The sequence below is a fragment of the Lucilia sericata genome, unplaced genomic scaffold (assembly GCF_015586225.1).
Source record: "Lucilia sericata isolate MDLA Ls3-8-SP2 unplaced genomic scaffold, ASM1558622v1 Contig000249F_arrow, whole genome shotgun sequence".
In the NCBI taxonomy this organism is placed as follows: Eukaryota; Metazoa; Arthropoda; class Insecta; order Diptera; family Calliphoridae; genus Lucilia; species Lucilia sericata.
In genome coordinates, this window is record NW_023994275.1 from 76,951 (window position 1) to 99,141 (window position 22,191).

Consider the following 22,191-nt stretch of genomic DNA (forward strand, 5'->3'; position numbering starts at 1 on the left):
GTGGCACCAGCTGTAACTGATACCAGAATACCTAGTTCTACAGGCTATGTTTCACAACTACACTTGGTCCCAGAAGGTTCCTTTGTTCTTAAATAGAGAAGATATAAAGTGCAGAAGTATTGAAAAGTAACAAGAAAAGTAAGAAGAATTAATCCAAAAAAAGTAATCAAGAAGGAGAGTAAACTGAAGATGGAATTAGGACAACTTGGAATGTAATACGTCCATTTCCAGAACAGGATAATTACATAGAAGATGTTCTATCGTCTCTTTCTCATCTTCATCATACAGAAGTCGCCCATGAAAAACTTACATTGAAAAGTAATGAGTTAAAAAGCTAATAAAACCTCTTTTCACTACTTCTTCATTAGCATTTTAAGTCATTATTTTAACACGGTGATGTCATTGGAGGCAAGTACTTCTACACACACTTACAAATAGGGAGTTAAAGAAGTACTTGCAATTTCTCTTACAAAACAGTTGTTGAGTAAGTTGTTTTGTTTTTTAATAATAAAGTGTTCTACACACTGCACCACTGCTTAGCTATTTTATTGCGCGTCAAATAATGGTTTTCAAAGACAAAACTAATTTTGTTTTATTTTTTGTAAAACACAATTCTTAAACCCCAATTAAATAAAATGTGCAAACAAAATGACAAAGCCGAAAATAAAGTACTTCTATATCAGATTATAAGAAAGTCATTACTAGAGTACTTCTAAGTAATGCAGACGGTAAGTAGTAGTCATTGAAAAGTAAGTGGTTATGGAAGTACAACCCATTACCGAGTTTTTGCTGGGTCATTATGTGGGTGACCACTACGTCTAGCATTTTTTGCTATAACCTATAGTGATCAGCTGTAACTGATACCCCAGTACCTAAGATGATCTGTACATATCAATTCTAGGCAATTAAGACCATGTTAGAACGAATACTAACAGCCCAGCAAAAAATCTGAAATTTTTGGTAATAGCCAGTTATTTCATACATTACTTGGTAATGAGTGTTCATTATCATCCACATTATTTCATTTAGCTGAATAGGTTATTACTGGTAAACAACAAAACAATTTGGATTTGTTATGGCTCAATTGTCTAGGTCGTTTATTTAACAAACAGGGGGTTCGTGGTTCGAGCCCTGCTGGATACTGTTTATTTTTTTTTTTCAAAATGACATTAATTTATATATTTTTGTAAAATGCCGTTCTCAAAATCACAAAAAGCAACGTGTTAATGGAGCATCGAGTAAGCGGCTGGAGTGAGAAACATAGAAAACAACTGAATGCCTGGGTTCAAATCCCGGTCGAGGATTTTTTTTATTTTTATGTTTTCTACATACAAAGTCGGCCCAAAATAACTAGCTATCACATAACATATTTGTAGGTTTATTTGTAACTAGTTATTTCGCAAAGTTTTTGTAATCAAATTAGTAACCATTTATTAATTTGTTTAAGGTAGGTACATATTATTTGAACCTCGTCGAACAAAAATAATTAGTTATTCACCCCAAAAGTAATTAGTTTCAACGTGATTCCAATATTACTTTCTAGATTACTAGGTAATGAAAATTTTTGCTGGGAGTCTGTAGCTTCCATAAAACATGTTTTCGAAATATGATTATTGGCAGCTGATAGGAGAACAACACAAAACTGTTTTATTTACAATTAATCCGGTAGCGTTCATGCTCTGGTTTATGACGTCACGGATTCTTTCGAATATCAACCTAATATAGTGGCAAATGGTTGGTTTTACCCAACTTTCCTTGTCATCTATATCAAGGTTCGAACCTAATCTAGCTGTGCCCCGGCAACCAATACAGACTAATGTCAAACAGTGTCATAATGTCCCTAAGGGCATTTCTACAACCAGGTGTGAATGTACAAGCCAATGCTCTGAGAGCACCTTGGTTATGGTTATTGTGGTAGTTCACTGCTCGCGAACAGTCAAGTAGAGTCGAAGGGACTTCGCTTTAACAAAAGAGAGAGCAGCTTGACTACCAATATAAATTGCCACAACTGACCCCGGATCGATATGAGATCGTATCAGTTACGTTTCTTTCCAGATCGCTATTATCTCTGCTTCGAAGAAACTACATTTGACAGGGAGTCTGAAGGACCGTTGTATGTTGATATTAGCGATATAGACACCGGTTCCCGCCCCGGTATCCATATTAGATCCGTCACTAAAAACTGAACTCAAGACTTTGACATCAGTTACCATTTAAAGGTCTCCAACATCAGCCGACTTGACTTCTCTCAGCTTCGTTCTAGGGCTTTGTTTTAAGTAATAAAGCTACGATATAACCCAGAGTTTTCAATAGAATGCATAATATTTACTTATCAGGTACCATGGAAACCAGTAATTGGTGGCATAGCATTGTTTCGGACTTTGTAGTGCGCTTTAGAGAGGTATATATAAGCGCTGGTGGTGGTTGTGTTTGAAACTCAAATCGCGGGAAAAAATGTTTGTTTAAAGATTGACGCTCTGAAAATTGCCGAACTTTAAGCATAAATACGCTATGAGATTAAATAGTAAAGTGCTTGACATGAACTGGCATAGAGAAATTGCCACCTACGTATTCTTTGCAAGTCACAAATTGGCGTTTATGGGTAGTCTCTGACTCAACCTGTGATTTAAAAAGTTTCCCGTAAAGCTATACGCCAGTTACTTCCATAAAGTATTCGAAATTCTGCAGCAAAAACTAAGTTTATATTCTATTCGAAGTATCATGTCCATGATTCGGATAACCTATTTATTCGTATCCGGTGTTGTATATAATTATAAACAATTTTCAAATTTTCACAATTTCAAATTTATTTTTACATATCGAAGAGTATTAACAATATCTCCTTGTTTTACTCCAGCACCGATTATTTAAATTTGATTTAAATTTTAGTTCATTTTAAATTCCATATTTACAATAAAGTTTTAACGCTTGTTTAAAACTTTTATGATGCCAGAGTCGTTACAATCTCGTGACTGGATTTTTAATACAATTTTACATCATTAAATAAACAAAATTCTTAGTAAATGGACAGACGGAGAGTTTCTATGGAAACTGTATATTGCAATATTTTAAATATCTAATATTTGTTTATATAGTATAGATTGTTTTTGTTATTTTTTTAATGTTTTTTTTTTTTTTTTTATTAAACCACAACAATTTGTTCTCTTAAAACAACAACAACAAAATTATATGTATAAAATAACAACTGAATCATTTTTAGTTGGAAAACAAGCAACAAATTTAAAGTTTGCAATTCTAATTAGTTTAATTTTAATTTGTTTCACCCAACAGTTTTTAGATGTACGTGGGTCACAGAAAATGTTTTAGGAAACTTTATTAATGACTGTTTTCGCTATGAAAAGTGATTTTGATTAAAAAATTTTTGAAATTAATTTATACGATTTTTTTTAATATTTCGAACACTTACCGCTTCTTGAGGTGCATCGTAATGTTTACTCAATGAACATTCGCGAAAATTTCAAAAGATTTTTTTGCTGTGAAAAAATTAATCAATTAATAATCTAGATTTTAACTCTTTTGCAATTGAACTACAATATGAGATCTTTTCATTTTCCAATTCCAATTTTTAACTTCTGGATGATAGTTGGATGATTGTACAATTCTGGATGAAAGTTCGAAGAGACTTCTGGTTATGTATGCTTAACTAATTTTTTATGATTGTTGGAAGATTAAGAAACTTCGAGGAGTCTAATAGAAGTCACTTTAAAGTGTCTCCGGCCCTTAGGTGTTTCTACTTACTCAACGAACGTTCGCGAAAATTTCAAAAGATTATTTTGCTGTGAAAAAAATTTATCAATTGAAAATCTAGATTAAAACTCTTTTGCAATGAATTAGAAATGTGGAAAAATTAATTTTAAATTTTCCAATTACAAATTAAATTCTATTTTTCACTTCTGGATGATAGACGATTGTAGACAATCCACTTCTGGATAAAAGTTCGAAGAGACTTCTGGTTCTGTATGTTAAATTGTTTTGTTAAATTGTTTGAAATTTTCTTTTTTTATCCAATTCCAAATTAGTTTCGATTTGTCACTTCTGGATGATAGTTGGAAGATTGTACACAATCCACTTCTAGATGAAAGTTAGATGATACTACTGGTTCTGTATGTTTAAAATCATTTATTGATAACTGTTGTAAGATTGTACACAATTAAGAAACTTCGAGGATTCTACTAGAAGTCACTTCAAAGTGTCTTCTTTTATAAGGTATAATTCTTTCCGATAAAATATTAGAATAACGTTATTTCAGTGAATAAATGCGCAATCAATTTGATTGATTAAAAGTTGTTTGTAAGGAAATTACTCATGCACACGCAAATGCAACTTTAAAAATTGCCCCTAACTGATTTTAAATCTCTTGTCAGTAACCACAAATTGCATTAAAATTTTATAGATTTAATTTTTGAAAAATATATAACAAAAAAAAAAAAACAACATGTTTAACTTGTGTTATCATTAAGTTTTATAATGAATTCTGTTAATTATTTAGCTTGAATCGAACGATTCTTTCTTCCCCAAATAACGTTATCAATTTAAGTAATAAAAACCACCAAAAAATTCTGTTATTTTTTTCTAAATTAAAACAATTTATTGATTGACATATAAACTTTACTGACTGCTGCAATAAGTTGATTGTATTTCATTTGATTTTTTTTTATAAATAATAATAATTATTATTATTCGTTTAAAACAGGTTGATTATAGAACAAAAAAAAAAAACAATAATTCCAAGTACTTGACATGCCACATTAAACTTGTGTATTAATGAGTCATTTGTAATACAAAATATAGAAGAATATTCATTCCTTCATATGCTGTCAAAATAATATTTTTTCGCAATCATTTGTTTTTTTTTTTTTTCAAAAACAAAATCACAATTTCAAAAGTCATTTAGCAGGGTTTTCAAATAACACAATTTTAGAGATATTTTTACAAAAGTACTTTCATTTTTTCGTGATATAAAAACCAAATGCCGTCGGAAAGTTGAAAAATTTTTCATATGGAGCAAGTAAAGACTATCAGACTGCGGTGCCCGAGAGAACACCGGTACAAATTTGGTTAGATGTTGGGAACAGAACATATACTCTATCTCAGTACATGTTCTGTACATGATCCCATACAACGGGGATATTAATAAAAGGTTTTGTACCGAGACCTTTCCTTTATAGAAACGCTCTCTGGAGTAATTGTTATGTGGCTGAAATCGCGTCGCTCCGAAGGACTCTCTTTTTGGCGTACTCTTTGAGAAGGTAGTGTGAAAGCTTGTCGCAAATGCTTGTTCATGTTGAGGTAAATTTCCCACTAAGAACGTGTGATTTCACTACACAAGACATTTACTTTTGGGCATCTCTGAAATTGCAGGTCTATAGCAGTAAGCGGCAATCAATTGTTCAAAAAAAAAATTTTTAAAAACTTGTAAAGCATCGACCTGCAGTTGCAGTTGTGTTGATAATTTTTGAAAGATCAGGCTCTTTACTAGCCAAGCGCAGCATGAATATAATAATCTAATAATCCAAGTCAACTCATCGATACTACCGCTATTCACTCATTCTCTACTTAAAGCTAAGATTACACCAATTTCCTGGTTATACTAACACCGTTAAATCGATTGCTCAGTCAACTCAGCAGCCGATTACAGCTTTCACATAATATCAGTGCCACTAGGCTGTTCCATACTCAACTCTCTCTCTCCCGAATTTCATCGTTAGACTGTCAACTATAATAAAGCTACTTTCCATTTCATTTAAAAAGAAGCCGCTGATCTTTACATTGAACGAGGACAGACTGTATTACAATACACCGCACTAAAACCTGCTATGGTGTTGATTCCGATATTTAGAGTTATTAATCTAAAAAAGTCCATTATCAGACATTACTTAAATCGAAAACGTCATATAGTTCTGCTTTAAATATTTTGCGGAATCTGTCTGATTACTGGGCTATTACATACTAACTGAGTGATGAGTTATCCGAGATCTATGATCTATTAAGGTAACTAAGGGCTATCTACTATGTAAGTGAAGAACATCAGTTTATACAAAAGGATAAGGTTCGGTAGGTTAAATTATTTAGTCAGTTGACCTTTAAGCCGATCGACTTGGGTCCATAATGTTTTTTCCCCATTCCCCCTTTTCCCCCGAAATTGGATCATGCCTCGCCCCACTCACAGGAAATTACATGTCCATATAAGGTTCTATTTCTATTTTATTGATGTCAATACTAGATAGATAAGCTATATCGTTCAATGTCAGTCCTAATAGCCAACAAAACAGGGACAAAGGAAATATTCAATAGCCTCTTCCTAGCTATGAAGACTACTACAATTAGGTAGTTAGTTTGAAAATAGGATGTATGTTACATTAGATCCGAAGAAATGCACCTAGGCCTCCTGTCATGCGCTCCCCTTCCAGTGCCGATCTGAGATACTAGAACACTAACTACTAACCGGATGTAACCTTTTACAGTAATCGTTATAAGGAAGATTCAATATTCAAATATGCGCTCCTATTTTACAATGACCTGTCTATGGCTACCAGCAATCTTTGTCTCAACCTTAAAAGCCCCGAGCGAGATGTGGCCGGCATAAAGAAACCAGATCAGTTTAGATGTCGAGCAAAGTAGTCAGGCATGATCCATTGGGTTGAGCAAACCTGTAAATTTTTCGCTTTATTAAAGAGATGAGAGAGTAACAGCAACAGTCAGTGTCAGTTTCCCTTACATGTAAGCGATAAGCCTATTTTTGATAGGTCGTCCGCTTTAATATTACCAGGAACATTTGAATGTCCTGCAAACCAATTCGGCGGATACACCACCCTTTCAAGAGACACCCGACATTCCCGAATCAGCCTGGCTGCCGCTTAGACCTCAGATGTAATCTAGCAGCTTTACGTGAACACCTGCCGTGTTGGCCTTATTTCGCCGCCCTTTTGTACTTTATGGCAATGTTTATATAGGGTTCTGCCGGTCCATGTACTAGCACTTTGCTCAAGTACTCGAGCTATCTAATCTCTGACCATTGCTGACCTGTTGCGTAACTTACGAGATGCAAAAACTTCCTTTTGCAAGCACGCTGTGGAATGGCCACTGTTGATTTGGCAACAACACCTAGCGACGTAATCGTTACAACGAAATAAGAATCTAACAAATAAGCCAAAATTTGTTGTTACTCAAAGAACATACCCTGACAAGGAAGAGAAATTCAATGGAAACACTTGTATAAAAAATCTTACATCCATCACCATTTAACCCAGCACACTTCTCCGTTAGCCGACACATTCATTGAGAAAAACATCTGCCACAATCACTCTAGGTATACGGATTAGTGATGCGCACATACTACTTCATCCATCCCGCATCATATACACTTGACAACTCATTTCAAATGCTTAGAGTCACAGTCACTCCTCTGCAGAGTATCTGATGTCTCGACAACAGCACTGAACTTATCCCGAATTATAGACTTCACCGTGCATCAGTCTTTTAACCAAAATTCTCTTTCCGCGAGTTTGGAACCTTTCCAATAACCGATACAGGACAAAGTCCGAAATTCTAGCCCTGTGAACTACCGGATGCCGAGGTACCAGATTGCAATACTCCCTCCCAGGTCAAATTATTTCAAGGAAAGGGCGAAGATACCTTTGACATCACCAGTTTATAATTCCTCCACACTGCAGGCATTGATAACAACCCTTTTCTACCGGATTGCAATCACACCAAGACGGGGAAGCTTATTAAGGTAACATGCCTCCTGGGTAGGTCTACTATCAGTAAAGATTCGGATATAATTAGTCATACAGTTAACTGAACTTTTTATAGTTAAAATTTCAGCCTGTATTCTGAAGCTCATTGTTTTGTAATTGCGAATACTGTAAAATCCGCAACCCACACCTATTAAAGACTTTGATCCATCAGTTTAGATTTCAAGCATTGCATGTATTGTATGAATCGTTCGTTATCCTAGCTGTGAAGGGAGAGTGTTGGAGTGTTGTTAAATTTAGAACCTGTTCCGTGATAACATGCTCCTAATCGCACAAAGCGATCGGTAACTGTTTAAACCTTTTCGAACTATGGTCAAAATTAGATAAAGTTTTAATATTACACAAACCAACCATTACAATTCTAAAGGATTGTGCTCCGCTAAAGCCCATTCGAAAAAGCATAATATGGGAAGATATAACAAGTGTTCAAACTTTATTTTAAAGCCGACAGATTAGACTTTCAAATGATATAACAAACTTTATAAATAAAGGTGTATACGCGTTGTTATATAGTGTAAATTATGACCAAAAACGAAGTGATAGAGAAATTCCGTGACCAAAGTCGGATTTGATGATCATTCCTTTAAAAATGTAAACTTTGGTCTCTGTAGGTTAAATAATAGACAAATTATTAAAAAATACTTTTTATACAATTTGCCGACGGCACTATAACAACATTTTTTGTCCACTTACTACATATAATTTTTTTTCATATAGTTCAAGAGTAGCAACAGTATTTAATGAGTCTCTCTTTATCAATTCTTAACATTTGTTTTTGTATTTTTTTTACTCTACTTTAGTTTTAATTTGTTTGCATACATGTGTTTGTTAGTGTGTGTTGGTATAATCTCCATTCAGTCATCTTTTTTTATTGTATATATTTTTTGTGTAACAGGCTTAAAAGCAAAAACAAAAGAAGAAAAAAAACAAAAACAACATTGTTTTTTTTTAATATGTTTGCATTTGATTTGATTTTTAGTTCGTTGGTTCAATACAATTCACTTGAATTGAGTTCGAGTCGAGTTTATTAATATTTAAACTTTAAACATTTGAATACATTTGTGTATAAATTTCAATGTGTTGTTGTTATTGTTATTTTCTTTATTATAAAAAATTCTCGTTTTAACATTAAAATTAAAGCAAAATGAGAAGAAAAAAAAAGAAACTTTGTATGAAAAAAAACAAGTTTTTTCTCTTGGTTAAAGTTGTTTTTGTTTTAATCGTTTTTCTATTGTAGTTATAAACAACAAACCACCACCAGGGGGGAATACATTTCTGTATTTGTTTTTATCAATTTTTGTTGTTGTTTTATTTTATTCTTTTTTTTTCAATGTTTTTTGTTTATTTTAGTCTTATTTTGTATTAATTTGTTTTAATTTTTCTTTTTGTTTATTATTCAATATTTTAATTTATATTTGTATAAATTTATATGTTTATTTTTTTGCTAAAGTATTTTGCAATTTAATGATTTTTATTACTTATTTTAATTTTTTATGTTTTCAAAAGTTTTTTCTACTCTACTCTTTTAAGCTTGTAGTTTTTTGTATTAATGAAAAATATCTTCACCATTTTTAGAAAAATTTGTTAAAGCATTTTATTGTTTTTTTTTTAGTTTTTTCTCATTTTGGTCTTTATTATAGAAAAATCATAAAATTTTAGTTTATGACTTTTTATATTATTTTGTTAATTATACAATTGATTGGTCTTAGTGGTGGGTTTTTCTTGGTTATAAAAATTCACAAATGTTCATATTGAATTTTAATCCGTTACTTGGCTTGTTCACCGTCATTTGTTACATTTGGCTGTTGAACAGTGGAGCAGCATGTGGGAAAGAGTTTATTAAACAGTATAAACAACTTACTTTTCAATGACTGCTACATACAGTTCTAGTTCAGTTCTAATTCAGTTCTAGTTCAGTTCTAGTTCAGTTCTAGTTCAGTTCTAGTTCAGTTCTAGTTCAGTTCTAGTTCAGTTCTAGTTCAGTTCTAGTTCAGTTCAGTTCTAGTTCAGTTCTAGTTCAGTTCTAGTTCAGTTCTAGTTCAGTTCTAATTCAGTTCTAGTTCAGTTCTAGTTCAGTTCTAGTTCAGTTCTAGTTCAGTTCTAGTTCAGTTCTAGTTCAGTTCTAGTTCAGTTCTAGTTCAGTTCTAGTTCAGTTCTAGTTCAGTTCTAGTTCAGTTCTAGTTCAGTTCTAGTTCAGTTCTAGTTCAGTTCTAGTTCAGTTCTAGTTCAGTTCTAGTTCAGTTCTAGTTCAGTTCTAGTTCAGTTCAGTTCTAGTTCAGTTCTAGTTCAGTTCTAGTTCAGTTCTAGTTCAGTTCTAGTTCAGTTCTAGTTCAGTTCTAGTTCAGTTCTAGTTCAGTTCTAGTTCAGTTCTAGTTCAGTTCAGTTCTAGTTCAGTTCTAGTTCAGTTCTAGTTCAGTTCTAGTTCAGTTCTAGTTCAGTTCTAGTTCAGTTCTAGTTCAGTTCTAGTTCAGTTCTAGTTCAGTTCTAGTTCAGTTCTAGTTCAGTTCTAGTTCAGTTCTAGTTCAGTTCTAGTTCAGTTCTAGTTCAGTTCTAGTTCAGTTCTAGTTCAGTTCTAGTTCAGTTCTAGTTCAGTTCTAGTTCAGTTCTAGTTCAGTTCTAGTTCAGTTCTAGTTCAGTTCTAATTCAGTTCTAGTTCAGTTCTAGTTCAGTTCACCTTCTGATGCCTGAAACAAATCTTTGTTGTTTTTAATGTTTAAAGAATAATTTGGAATTTTTTCGAACGAATTTGCAATGTTTTTGCATACTTCACCTATTTATGAGATTTTCATGTTTAAATATGCTGCTGTCAAGTATCTTCTCAAGAGATGCATAGAGATTATTGGAGCTGTACCATCATGAAGCATCGGAGATATTACAAAAGCAATGTTATTAAAGCACGTGATTTCGAGTTAAATTGCAATGCAGTAGATAGAAAATCTTACGCAGCACCTGGTTGGCTCTAATTCGTCTTTCATCACGAATGTATTCTTTGCAAACGAGAGTGGAAACAGTCATCACTTTAGTGTGGCCTTTGTATGCGATAGCTGAGACATTCATCACTTTGTAGTACTAAAGTAATCAGTGGACACTTAAAAGATAAACTTAAGCAAAAATATTCATTGACTTCCCTAGTTTTCTGGCAGTATCTTCGTAATCTAAGGAGTTACGAATGACTTCCTGCTACGACAAGCTTATGGCCATTCGGAGACTAGGGCTAAAGCCAATTGATCCTTACTTTTACCTATAATATACTACTGACTGAAGAGTTCTGCAGTGATGTGATCGATTTAATAATGATATCACTTCAAGTAATCATTTATTATCTCAAAAACATTAGTCTGACAATTAGACTAACAAAGTATCTTCCAACAACTCATCCCTTATACTGGTTATAGAAAACTTTTAATTCCATTAGTTGCTTCCCTCCGTTCAATCGACCATTTTAAACACATTATATTTACACATACTTTTAAAATATTTTCAAATTTCATATATTAATACCGATTTATATTTTAACACTTTGTTTGAATGATTAAGGGTTTCTTTGGAATAGGATTAAATAAAAAAACACAAAAAAACAAATCATTTTATATTTCTAATTTCAAATTCAAACGCAAAAACTAATAATGAAAAAAGTGAAAAGTAACATAATCATGGGAAATATTTAAATGTTGTAGATGTGTAGATGGAGCTAGCGAGGGAACGAGTAAATTTATAAATTTCGTGGAAATATTGTTGTTGCTGTTACGAGTATCAGAAGTATGTATGTATGTACATATGAATATTGTTGTATTGTATGTATTGCCTGTCTATAGACAGAATTGCTTGGCTGACTGACGACGACTGGTGGTTAAGCTTCTTTCATTCGTACATTCTTTTATTCTTTCTCCTTGTGGCCACACAGCCAACTAGTACGTCAGCCAACCAGCCAGTCAGTCATTCATTGAGTCAGTCAGTCATTCAGTTTTCTAGAGAAGCATTCAGTTTCTACGTCTTTCGTCCGTCCGTCCATACGTCACTCATTCATTTAGCACGTGCTGTGTGGTTTTTTGAATGTTGTGGCTTTTAGCTTGTGTTTTGTGGTGGTGATGGATGGCAACGGTGGTGGTTACACCTTTTGAAATCTTTTGACATTTTCATTGTAAGTTTTTCAATTAAGAATCCGGTTTATGACAATGTTATGTCAAAAATTTTTAGATTTTTGTTTTTACATTGTATTACACTTTGTTTTAGTTTCTTTTTAACTCTTTTTCTCCTTTTGGGATGTTGCTTTTTATCAAAGATATTACATTTTAAAAATGTATTTTTAAGATTTTGCTTGTAACTTGTCTCTATTGAAAAACATATTTCACCAAAATGTATTTTAATACAAGTAGATCTTTTGTTTGAAATTTCGTAAAACAGCCATCGTGTGATCTAGGACATACATTGTGAATATAAAATGAAACGGATGCTAAAAGATCATCTTGCAACTAATTGTGAGATTAAGGCATGGTGGATTGTCACAAAATTTTATCAAAAAACGTGTCAGTGCTGACCAAGACAATAAGAAACGATAATAAAGTCAAAATATGTGTTAACAGGGGATGTTATAGAATATATTTTGTCTGACAACGTCTCGACACAAGTTGGCTTCATGATTCTTTCAGTTTGAAACGTCAGTCTCTGCTTTTTAATAAAGAAAGATACAAGTTTTTTAAAACGTTTGCAAATGATTGTATTTCTTTATCAAATTTCACACTCTATGGCGATTACGTTACGAGAACTTACGCTAATTTTTGGGCGACCAAACTGAATAATAAGATGAGTTCTTTTGTGTAACAACAGTAGTTTCAATAGTTTCAGACTAACATGAAACGAGAAATTTCAGCCAAAAGCACAAACTGCGTCGCTCATAATGAAAACTTCTTTACATAAAATTTTTTTTTTTTTTTTTTAGATTTTGGAAAACCGCAAATGAAATACCTCAGTTTTAGTTATTATTAACCGATGATGATTGATATTTTAAGAATTTGTTCGAAATGATGAACAATGTTTCATAGAAAGTATAGTTAGAAGTAATATTGACATCACAATTACCAAGGTTGCGTTGAAAGAGTCTGAAGTGGTTCCCCTGACCTTTCTCACCTTTCTGGTAATATATGTATGCACTCTGCGCCAAAAGAACTGCGCAGCTTTTAAGGACAAGAACGAATGAAGACAATTTCGGAGACCCTGTTCTAAAGTGAAGGATATTTCTGCAGAGCGTTATGTATCGATTGAAACAAATAGCAGTCGAACGGGGCAAGATCTTCGTAATGCAAAATTTTCCTAAAGACTTCTTACTAAATAATTTGTAACAGATATTGTAATATGATGCCAAACGTTGTTATGATGGTATATCACGTTTTCAATTCTGAGCTCACAATTTCGGTGTTTTTCGATCAATGCTCTTTTCAAATGAACTACTTGTATTCGAAGGTGCTGAAGTTTGGCAGCTCATAATAGAAAGTTCTTTTTTGATCCCATATACAGACCATTACTATAGCGATATGAACTTTTGGCTTTGTTGTCGTTTCGAATGCTTGGCCGTACTTCAGGTACGATCTTCTACGCTTCGGTTTATCGTAATGGATTCATTTTTCATTGTAAGTAATGAATCGGTGCAATAATGCCTTTCTTTTATAGGATGCAAGCATCACTTCGACATGCAAAATCGTTTTTCGAAGGCTCTTGGCTTCAATTCGTACACAGAGGGAAAAAGAAATATGCACGCTTGGTACCAAATTGACACCAAACAGTTTATAATTTTTTAATACCATCCGTTGTCAAAGTATATACATACGTGCGACAACACTATGTAATGCTATGTAAGCTCACTATTGACAGACAAACCGTTGCCAATAGTGAGCTTACCACGTTTGTTAACATTTAGACAACGGATGTGTATAAAATTAAGATTCCGACAACGAATTGTTTTAATGTTGACAACGTTGTTGTAGTACGTATGAATTTAATTTGACAACAGATTTTATTGAACAATTATAAACTCTTTGGTGTCAGTTTGATACCAGGCGTGCATATTTCCTTTTACCTCTTATTTCCCAATTTCCCTGCTTATGAATGAAAGCTCTTTTCGCTAATATTTGGAAATTACTTCTTGAGTAGTTGCCAATGATTATGCAAGCTTTTGTTAAGTTTGACAACTACCTTCATGGAGTAAAGCCGCTAGGTCTTCAAACTTGTATGAACATTGAACCACACAAAACGCATTTCGTACATTGAAACCGATGGAAAATATTCTTCATAAGGTTAGGTTAGGTTTTATAGCCAGTCAGCGATAAGTTTTACTCACTTGAGTCTAGAAACCGATGAAATTGATGGAAAATATTCCTCATAAGGTTAGGTTAGGTTTCATAGGCAGTCAGCCTGAAGCTTGTCTCACTTGGATCCAGAATAGGTCCCGTTGTTATACCAGAACATACCAAAACTTCGACCTACCGAATTGACATCTATGTATGTGTCTATGGAAGGAATCTATCTTTCGGACATCAATGTCAGAGAGATCCGCCATTTAATGCAACTAAGGGAGGTCTATAGTGGCCATTCTAAAGATTTCGACCGTCTCCTCCTCATTATTAGAACGTCCATAGAAGTCATTATACGGAAGAATCAATCTCTTAGCATTTGATCCTACAAAACAATGACCAGTCATAAAGCTTTCAGTAGCCTTAATCGCACACATGGAAGACCAATTACTCACAATGACCTAAGGCTATTATAAAGTAACCAAGGAAGCCTGGTTGTCGAACGTTGTTGACCATCTGATCTGTGCAGACTTGTATAGTACCTGCTGACTAAGAGTTTCACAGCATCTAGAGTATCAATGTCCTCACATTCCCCATATGCTACGATAAGCAATTGGAGTGCATAAAGAAGTTAAGTAAAACTTCCTGCAATGACGCTTTGTTGGTACAAAATTCGACGTTTTCGAGGCAAAACAAAACTTTGTCGTTTACATTATAATGTTTAATAATTAAGTGAGAATAAGTGCCAAGTCCAATCTTAACAATTTCAAACAAAAATCGCTTGAGAAACAACTAGTTCCTGAACAGTCCTAAAAGAAGGTGTATATGTTCTAAAAAGCTTTTCTAGAACTAGTTCCGTAAGTGACAGTAAGTGACAAATGGCGACTTAAACAAGTTGCTAGTGAACCAGTTCCGAAGGTGACAATTTCGAACGTAGAATGAGGCTTTCAGGCCTATTCTGAATAATAAACTCCCTGGGCGTTTGTTCACTCTCCTATAGCTAATGCATGTAAAAGGGAACAAACTCTCGGGGAAATATAGTTCATAATAGGCCTGTATAACTAGTTGTGGTACTAATACAAATGTTCCTAGGATTACATACATATCGTTTGCTAAATTCTATTAAAAACTATATCATTAATGAAATGAGTTTAAAAGCTCATATAAAAGAAAAGTGCCTTTAGGAAATTTTAAACAATTCAAAAAGACCCCCCTTAAACAGCAAAAACAAATAATGAAATAACACATGTATTATATAAATAAAATAAATAAAAACTTAAAAAAAAACTCTTTCACTCTTTTGTATGTCAACAAAATAAAAACAAAATGATTTGAAAAAAAAAATATATACAGTGTCTCTCATAATTATTCGAATTTGGGTAAACTATAAAAAGAAACCAAGTTTAATAATATATTTTGTGTGCAAAATAAATAAATTAATTTGTTATATTGTCTAGATAGTCGTTATGTTAGATATCACGCTTTTTTAAACTTGAAAAATTTGCATTGACTTAAATTAATTATGGATTTTTAAAAAAAGTCCATGAAATTGCCTCTCAAAAGTATACGAATTTTTCCTGTATTTCATATTTGATCATATTATACGCAACACAAATTTTAGAATCAAATGGTTTTTATGCGTAATATTGTTTTAAGGGGTTACTATCCACGGAAAGGATATATTTTTGGACCATTTGGTCCACAATTTTGGGGAATTTGTACCTTTTTTCAAGTAATATCATTAAAATGGCGATTTTTGGCCATAATTGTAAATTTTTCTCCTTATTTCCAGAGATAAAACAAAAATTTGATATTGGGACTTATAAGACCCCTTGGGGTATATAAAAATAATATTTTTTGTTACAAGAATCTGTATTAAAACGTTCCACGATAAATTATTCGGATCATTCTTCTGTCGCTAATTCAATATATTGGAACTTAAGTCCATTTTTATAATACTAGGATCAACTATTTTCGGGGAAGTTTTCTGGTATATATTCTTTTAGATATCAGCTTTTATACATTTTAAGTTTTCAATGTGTTGTGGAAGTGTACAACTCCAAAACATGCCTCGAAGAAACACCATTCAAAATAGTAAAATCATTATTTTTAGATACCAATGGCCTCCATGCTGCATGGCACGATATCATTATGATCTAACTCAAAAATATTGATATATGTTTAAATATTATTTACTATGATCAAATTAAAACCAAAATTTTGGACTTACAGTGTTATTGTAACGGGCAACATAAGCGTGAAAGTTACGAGTAGTAAAAACTGAAATCTACTATATAGGATGACGTTTTATTAAGGCATGTTTTGGGGTTGTATACCGCTATAATATATTGAAAATTTAAAATATATTAGTGCCAATATGTACATGAATATACACTAGACAACTTTGTCGGAAAATATCGTCCCTAGAGGTACGAAAAGGGACTTATGATCCAGATAATTCAATTAGAAACTGAAAAACGATACCAAAAATACATCTTGGAACGTTTAAGTACAGATCCTTATAACAAAAAATATTATTTTTAGATACCCTATGGGTTCTATTAAATTCCAATATTAAATTTTAGTTTTATCTCTGGAAAAAGGGTGAAAACATTACAAATATAGCCAAAAATCGCCATTTTAATGATATTACATGAAAAGAGGGTACAAATCCCCCAAAATTGTGGACCAAATGGGTCAAAAATATATCCATGCGGTTGATAGTTACCCCTTAAAACAATATTAAGCATAAAACCATGCGATTCTAGAATTTGTGTATCGTATAATATGATCAAATATGAAATACAGGAAAAATTCGTATACTTTTGTGAAGTAGTTTCATGGACTTTTTTTTAAAAAAGCACAACTAATTTAAGTAAATGTAAAGTTTTCAAGTTTTAAGGGGCGTGATATCAAATCTAAGGACTATCTAGACAATATAACAAATTAATTTATTTATTTTAAACACAAAATATATTATTAAATTTGGTTTTTTTCATAGTTTACCTAAATTCGAATACTTATGAGAGACACTGTATATATAAAACAAGACACCAAAAAAAAAAAAAGAAGTGTGTAAATAAAAAAAAGTAAAAAATAAACATTTACAAACCAAAAAAAATGCAAAACAACTGAATGAATACACAGAAAGAAAAATTGCTTGACAATAATTAAGTTAATTTTAAATAACTTTAGCCTAAAAGAAATTAATTCATTTAAGCCAACTTCTTACTTAATTCAAAACCATTTCTTACTTAAATCAAGCCCATTTTTTACTTAAATCAACTTATTTCCTATTTTATTAAAAGAAAAACATAAAATTAAGAACGAATCGAACTCAAATCAAGCCCATTTTTTGATTAATTCAATCTTTAGCATTCTTAAATCAATCTTATTTTCATCTCAAATCAAGTATTGCATACTTGAGATTAAATCAAACAAAAATTTACTCAAAAAGCCTTAAATCAGGTTTTTCATACTTAACCGATCCGTAGTTGAATCAAGTATTTTGTACTTAGTTTAAGCAAAAACCTACTTATAGTACTTCTGAAACCGCTACGTATTGACTGATGTGCGAATTATACAATTCTTTTTTTAAGTGTATGCATAAAAAAGTGTAAACTCTGTGAAAAAGTACTCGTTTATGAGTTTTTATATGTGTGTAATATTCACACATATAGTGGAAAGCAAAGGTCGGCAATTAAAGTCAACAGAGGCCGTAAAGGTTTACAACTATACAATAAGAATAAATGTTTTAGCATTAATCATAAAAAGAAGAAATAACAATCAGTTTATATACACAACCGATTTTTTTAAAAACTAGTCTCCTTCAGTCGATCACTGCTTTTTATAGCCATATTTAAATGTACATATAAAAAAGTATGTATATAAGTATTTATATGACTTACCCAAATCAGCAACTCGTATACCAAAACAATTCATATCCTTATTAAGTGGTTGTGACAAAGGCAATGTTGAGGAACTTGTTAAAGAAGGAGGAGCAGGTGGTGGTGGTGCTGTTGTTTCCTGTGGTCTTTTACGTGCCACTGCAATACCAATTGGTACAGTATTATCTGGAAGTAATAACAATAACAACAACAATAACATTCAATCTAAAATGTATAATCATAATGGCAAAACAAAAACACAACAAGAAAAATTATATATAAAAAATACAGATAAAAACAACAAACGAGAGAACCTTTGTAGAAAAAACAAAAACGTCGAAAAAAAATAAATAACAAATTAGCAGAACAGTTCTCATTCATAATGAGAAAAATAAAAAGAGTACAAGGCAAAAGCAAAACCCAAACAAGACAACAAATCAAATCAAAATACCGACGGCGACGGATATTGTAACATACAAATTTGTTTATTATTTTCTTGTTTCTTTTTTCCTATTTTTAGTTCATTTTTTTCATCTTTCATTTAAAGTTTCTAACAATAATCAAAAGTACTTCTATAAATTTTTAAATTTTTGCATGTTTTCAAAAGGAAGACAGGACAGACATAAGATACGTGGGCAGGATTTAAAATACCTTTTTTTCTAATTTTTACTATAAAATTATTTAATAGAATAGTTAATAAAAATCCACAGATTAGTTTCAGTTGATAATTGCAAACGGTTGTTATTGAAATTATCTAGACACTTCAGCAATCTTTAAAACGTCTATTAGACAATCAAGAGCTGCTTGACAAACTCGTGCGAATTGCCAAGTATTCAAAAACTTTTGATATTCTCATCCAATGGTAATAAAAAGTTGCATTAAACCTTAATAGAACGGTCTAGTAGGCCCTTTGGCGTAGAATTTTATAAATTGACTTTCGAACAATCGACTTATTGTCGGAAAAAGTCGGTAAATCGACTATGCTATAGGAAAAACGTCGAAAAGTCGACTTTGTAAATAAAAGATGGAAATAGTCGAAAGGTTGATATTAAATAATTCGAAATCTATAAGACAACAATTTCAAAATTTGTAAAAAGTAAAAAAACTACTTTTCGTAAATTGAAGAATGTCGACCTTTTGTTTCAACTTAATCAGATCCGAAGCACGGTTGTGTCGTGCTCTTCTTTAGATGAAAAATGTTAGCGAAAAAAAGTTAATAAATTAACCTATGAATGGAATGTCTGGGCAACATGGTATTTTATGGGGTCTCTATGATAGGCAGGATAGCATCAATTCAGCTGACGACGCATGTCTTTTATCACATCGATTCTGAAGCATACAAAATTCAAACTTTCTCCTCTCGTGAAGCAAAAGCTGGCGTTCAAATTAACATCAAGAAAACCAAGTTTTTAATTCCAATCTAAAGGCCGTGCTTCTATATGGCTGCGAAACTTGAGCAGTTTACAAGCTTTTTTTCAACCGCTGACTGAGGCGTATGCACAGAACTTCCTAACCAGTCACTGTCTTAAATCTAGAACTATAGAAACGTACTGATCAAGCTCAGATTCATATGTGCATACGTTCATGAAAATTTGATTAGCTAGGAGCCAAATACTGATATGTCCCGGCAATGTGTCGAATTCAGCCCCCAAGGCTTTAAAAGATCTGACAGACCTGCAAATACTTCGAGACTTCATATAGAAAAAGATTTGCAGAAGTTGGAAGCAAGATGAAAATGATGTGTTGTAATAAATAGAATTTATTCCACTGCGAATTAAAGGACTAAGTTATCCGTTGTTGTGAAACTCAATACAACCTTGGATTTGCTCATTATGTTGCTTGTTTTTTGAATATACCCAAAGAATTTTTAAGATCTTAACCACCGTTACAATTATTCCAAGTGGCTCTGTGGAATTATCTCGTCCGCTTTCTTTATTTCTTCATTCGGCAGGTTAACTTCCTCAAGTTCCCTTTCCCCGAGTGGCGTAGTACCCTTATGAAGCAGAGAAAATGAAAACTGGAAGAATAATCGTTAATGTCTCTCTTACAGTCCAAAACGTCCTTATCATCTAATATAATCCTAAATGTTGTTTGGCTATCGGCTACAGTTTAACATCTTTTGGTTCCATATTTAATACAAACCATTTTTCACACTCAGTGAGAAAATGTTGGATTTTATGGTAACAAAGCCTCATTTGGGCTTGATTAGTATTCTAGTTATATTCAAGAGAACAGAATCTATCGATATGATAGTTTGATTTGCAGGAAACTTCGAGCATAAAATATGTAGCTATGTACTCAGCATTTGAATTATGTATTTAGATTAACATTTTCCCCTGCAATCACAGATTAGATCTGCCTTGAGAGTTATTGAGGCAATCGACTCTAAAAACGCTAAGACCTCAATAAGAAGAAAGTACTAAATTAATGCTTCCCCCGGGACATGTTAACTTGATAAAAGATACTCATCCCTGTGAAAAGAGGTGCTATAAACTGGTGCTGATCAAATGTATTCTCGGCCTTTCCTTGTAATGATTTGACATGGGGCCAAATTAACCCTTTCAGGGTCAAAAATAATTTATGTCTAGAAAAAAAACTTGAAAACTTATATTTAAGATAATTTGAGTGTGCTGAACCCGGGAAAAATAATATTTTTTGAATTTGAGTTTTCCCTAGTGAGTTATAGAAGGTCAAAGTTAAATGTCGAATATATTCGACATTCGAAAAACAGTCTCCAAAAAGCACCACCAATATTTTGTATGAATTTTTTTTGTAAAATGTCTTCTTAAACTTCTTTCAATACAATACAATTTAAATCTGCATAGTCCGATCTCCATAAATACAATTTTTTTGGCCATTAAATGAAGCTGTTTTTTAAACGTTGTTAAAAAGCACTTTTTAAAAAGTAGTCATAAGTGACAATTTCTTAAAATCTGATTTTTAAATACTTTTAAAATACGAAAGATCTTTCAAAATCTCAATTATAAATATAATAAAGTCTTCCTTTTCATCTAAAAGAAAAAAATTAAAACTAAAGTTAAGTATTATACCCAAAAAATGCTTAAAAACAGAATCTATTGTAATGTCGAGGGTTAAAGAACCACATAATCTGGTACCTCGAGTACCGATAGCCCACAGGGAAGAGTTTCGGACTTTATCTTGTCCCGGTTATTGGAGAGGTCCCTTTGGGGTGCACGTGATGGCTATGGTGTAAACCCAAATTCGTGGAAAGAGAATGTTGATTAAAAGACGTCAATAAGTCGGGATAATTCCGGAGCTGAGGAATGACTGTGGTAATAAGCGTTGTAAATGAGTTCATGTTGTGTTCGGACTTTGTCTTGTCCCGGTTATTGGAGAGGTCCCTTCGGGGAGCACGTGGCAGTTTAAACGCAAATTCGTGGAAAGAAAATGTTAGTTAAAAGACTGATGCACGTCTATACTTCGAGATCATGCCGAAGCTGAGGAGTGACTATGGGACTAAGCGTAGGAATGAGTTAGTGTTAAGTGTATATGATACGGGATAGATGTAAGGTAATGCAGATCATTCACAAACTTATATCTAGAGTGAGTTTGTCGGATGAATGAGTAGTGTGCTGTGTTGAATGGTGATGGATGTAAGGTATCTTTTACAAGTGGGACCATTAAATTTTCTTTCCTTGTTCGGTTATGTTCAGAGTTTACTCCGTTCATACCAGTGTGTTGTCTGTGATGAATTCGTGTTTTGGTCTACCGATTACGTTTCTAAGTACTGTTGCCGACTCATCGTAGGTCATCCCATCTGCGTAGTTGTAAAGGGAATATTTTAACTTTAGGATTCAGACCTGGAGTTTTAGGTGGAGAAGAACAAAGCTTGAAGTTCTATCAAAGAGTTAGATAACACGAACTCCATAGCAAATATAACGGTGGGATTTGTTCTTGATAAATATTGTTTATAAACGTTTAGGAAGACTACTTTATTCGTGTACTTATCTAGTTATGACGCCATAGACCGTGTTATGGTCTCTGAAATCAAATCAATATTTAAAGTTTAACGCTGTTTAATCCAACAGTCGGTTTGATAAGTTACAACTGTTTTAGGTTAGCTTTGATTTGGAAATTAATCACTATTGCAGGGTGTTAAAATTGGTCATGTGGACTTCTTCGTCATCGGCCTAATGCCAATTAGAGATCTAGGATAACAGCTAAAGTTTAACGTAATCAAACTTAGTAGTGCAGAGGGGCCATACCGAAATAGTTATT

The 22,191-nt window shown here is 32.8% G+C and overlaps 1 protein-coding gene across 4 annotated transcripts in view; it reads right to left on the bottom strand.

The window, feature by feature from the left end:
• The window catches only part of LOC119602700 (protein winged eye), a 74,992-nt gene that overhangs the window by 38,112 nt on the left and 14,689 nt on the right, over window positions 1-22,191 (bottom strand). For all 4 annotated transcript variants that reach the window (XM_037954351.1, XM_037954350.1, XM_037954349.1 and 1 more), the window contains one exon: window positions 17,974-18,138. In XM_037954351.1, coding sequence (XP_037810279.1) covers window positions 17,974-18,138 — 165 coding nt within the window. The remainder of the gene's footprint in view (window positions 1-17,973; window positions 18,139-22,191) is intronic.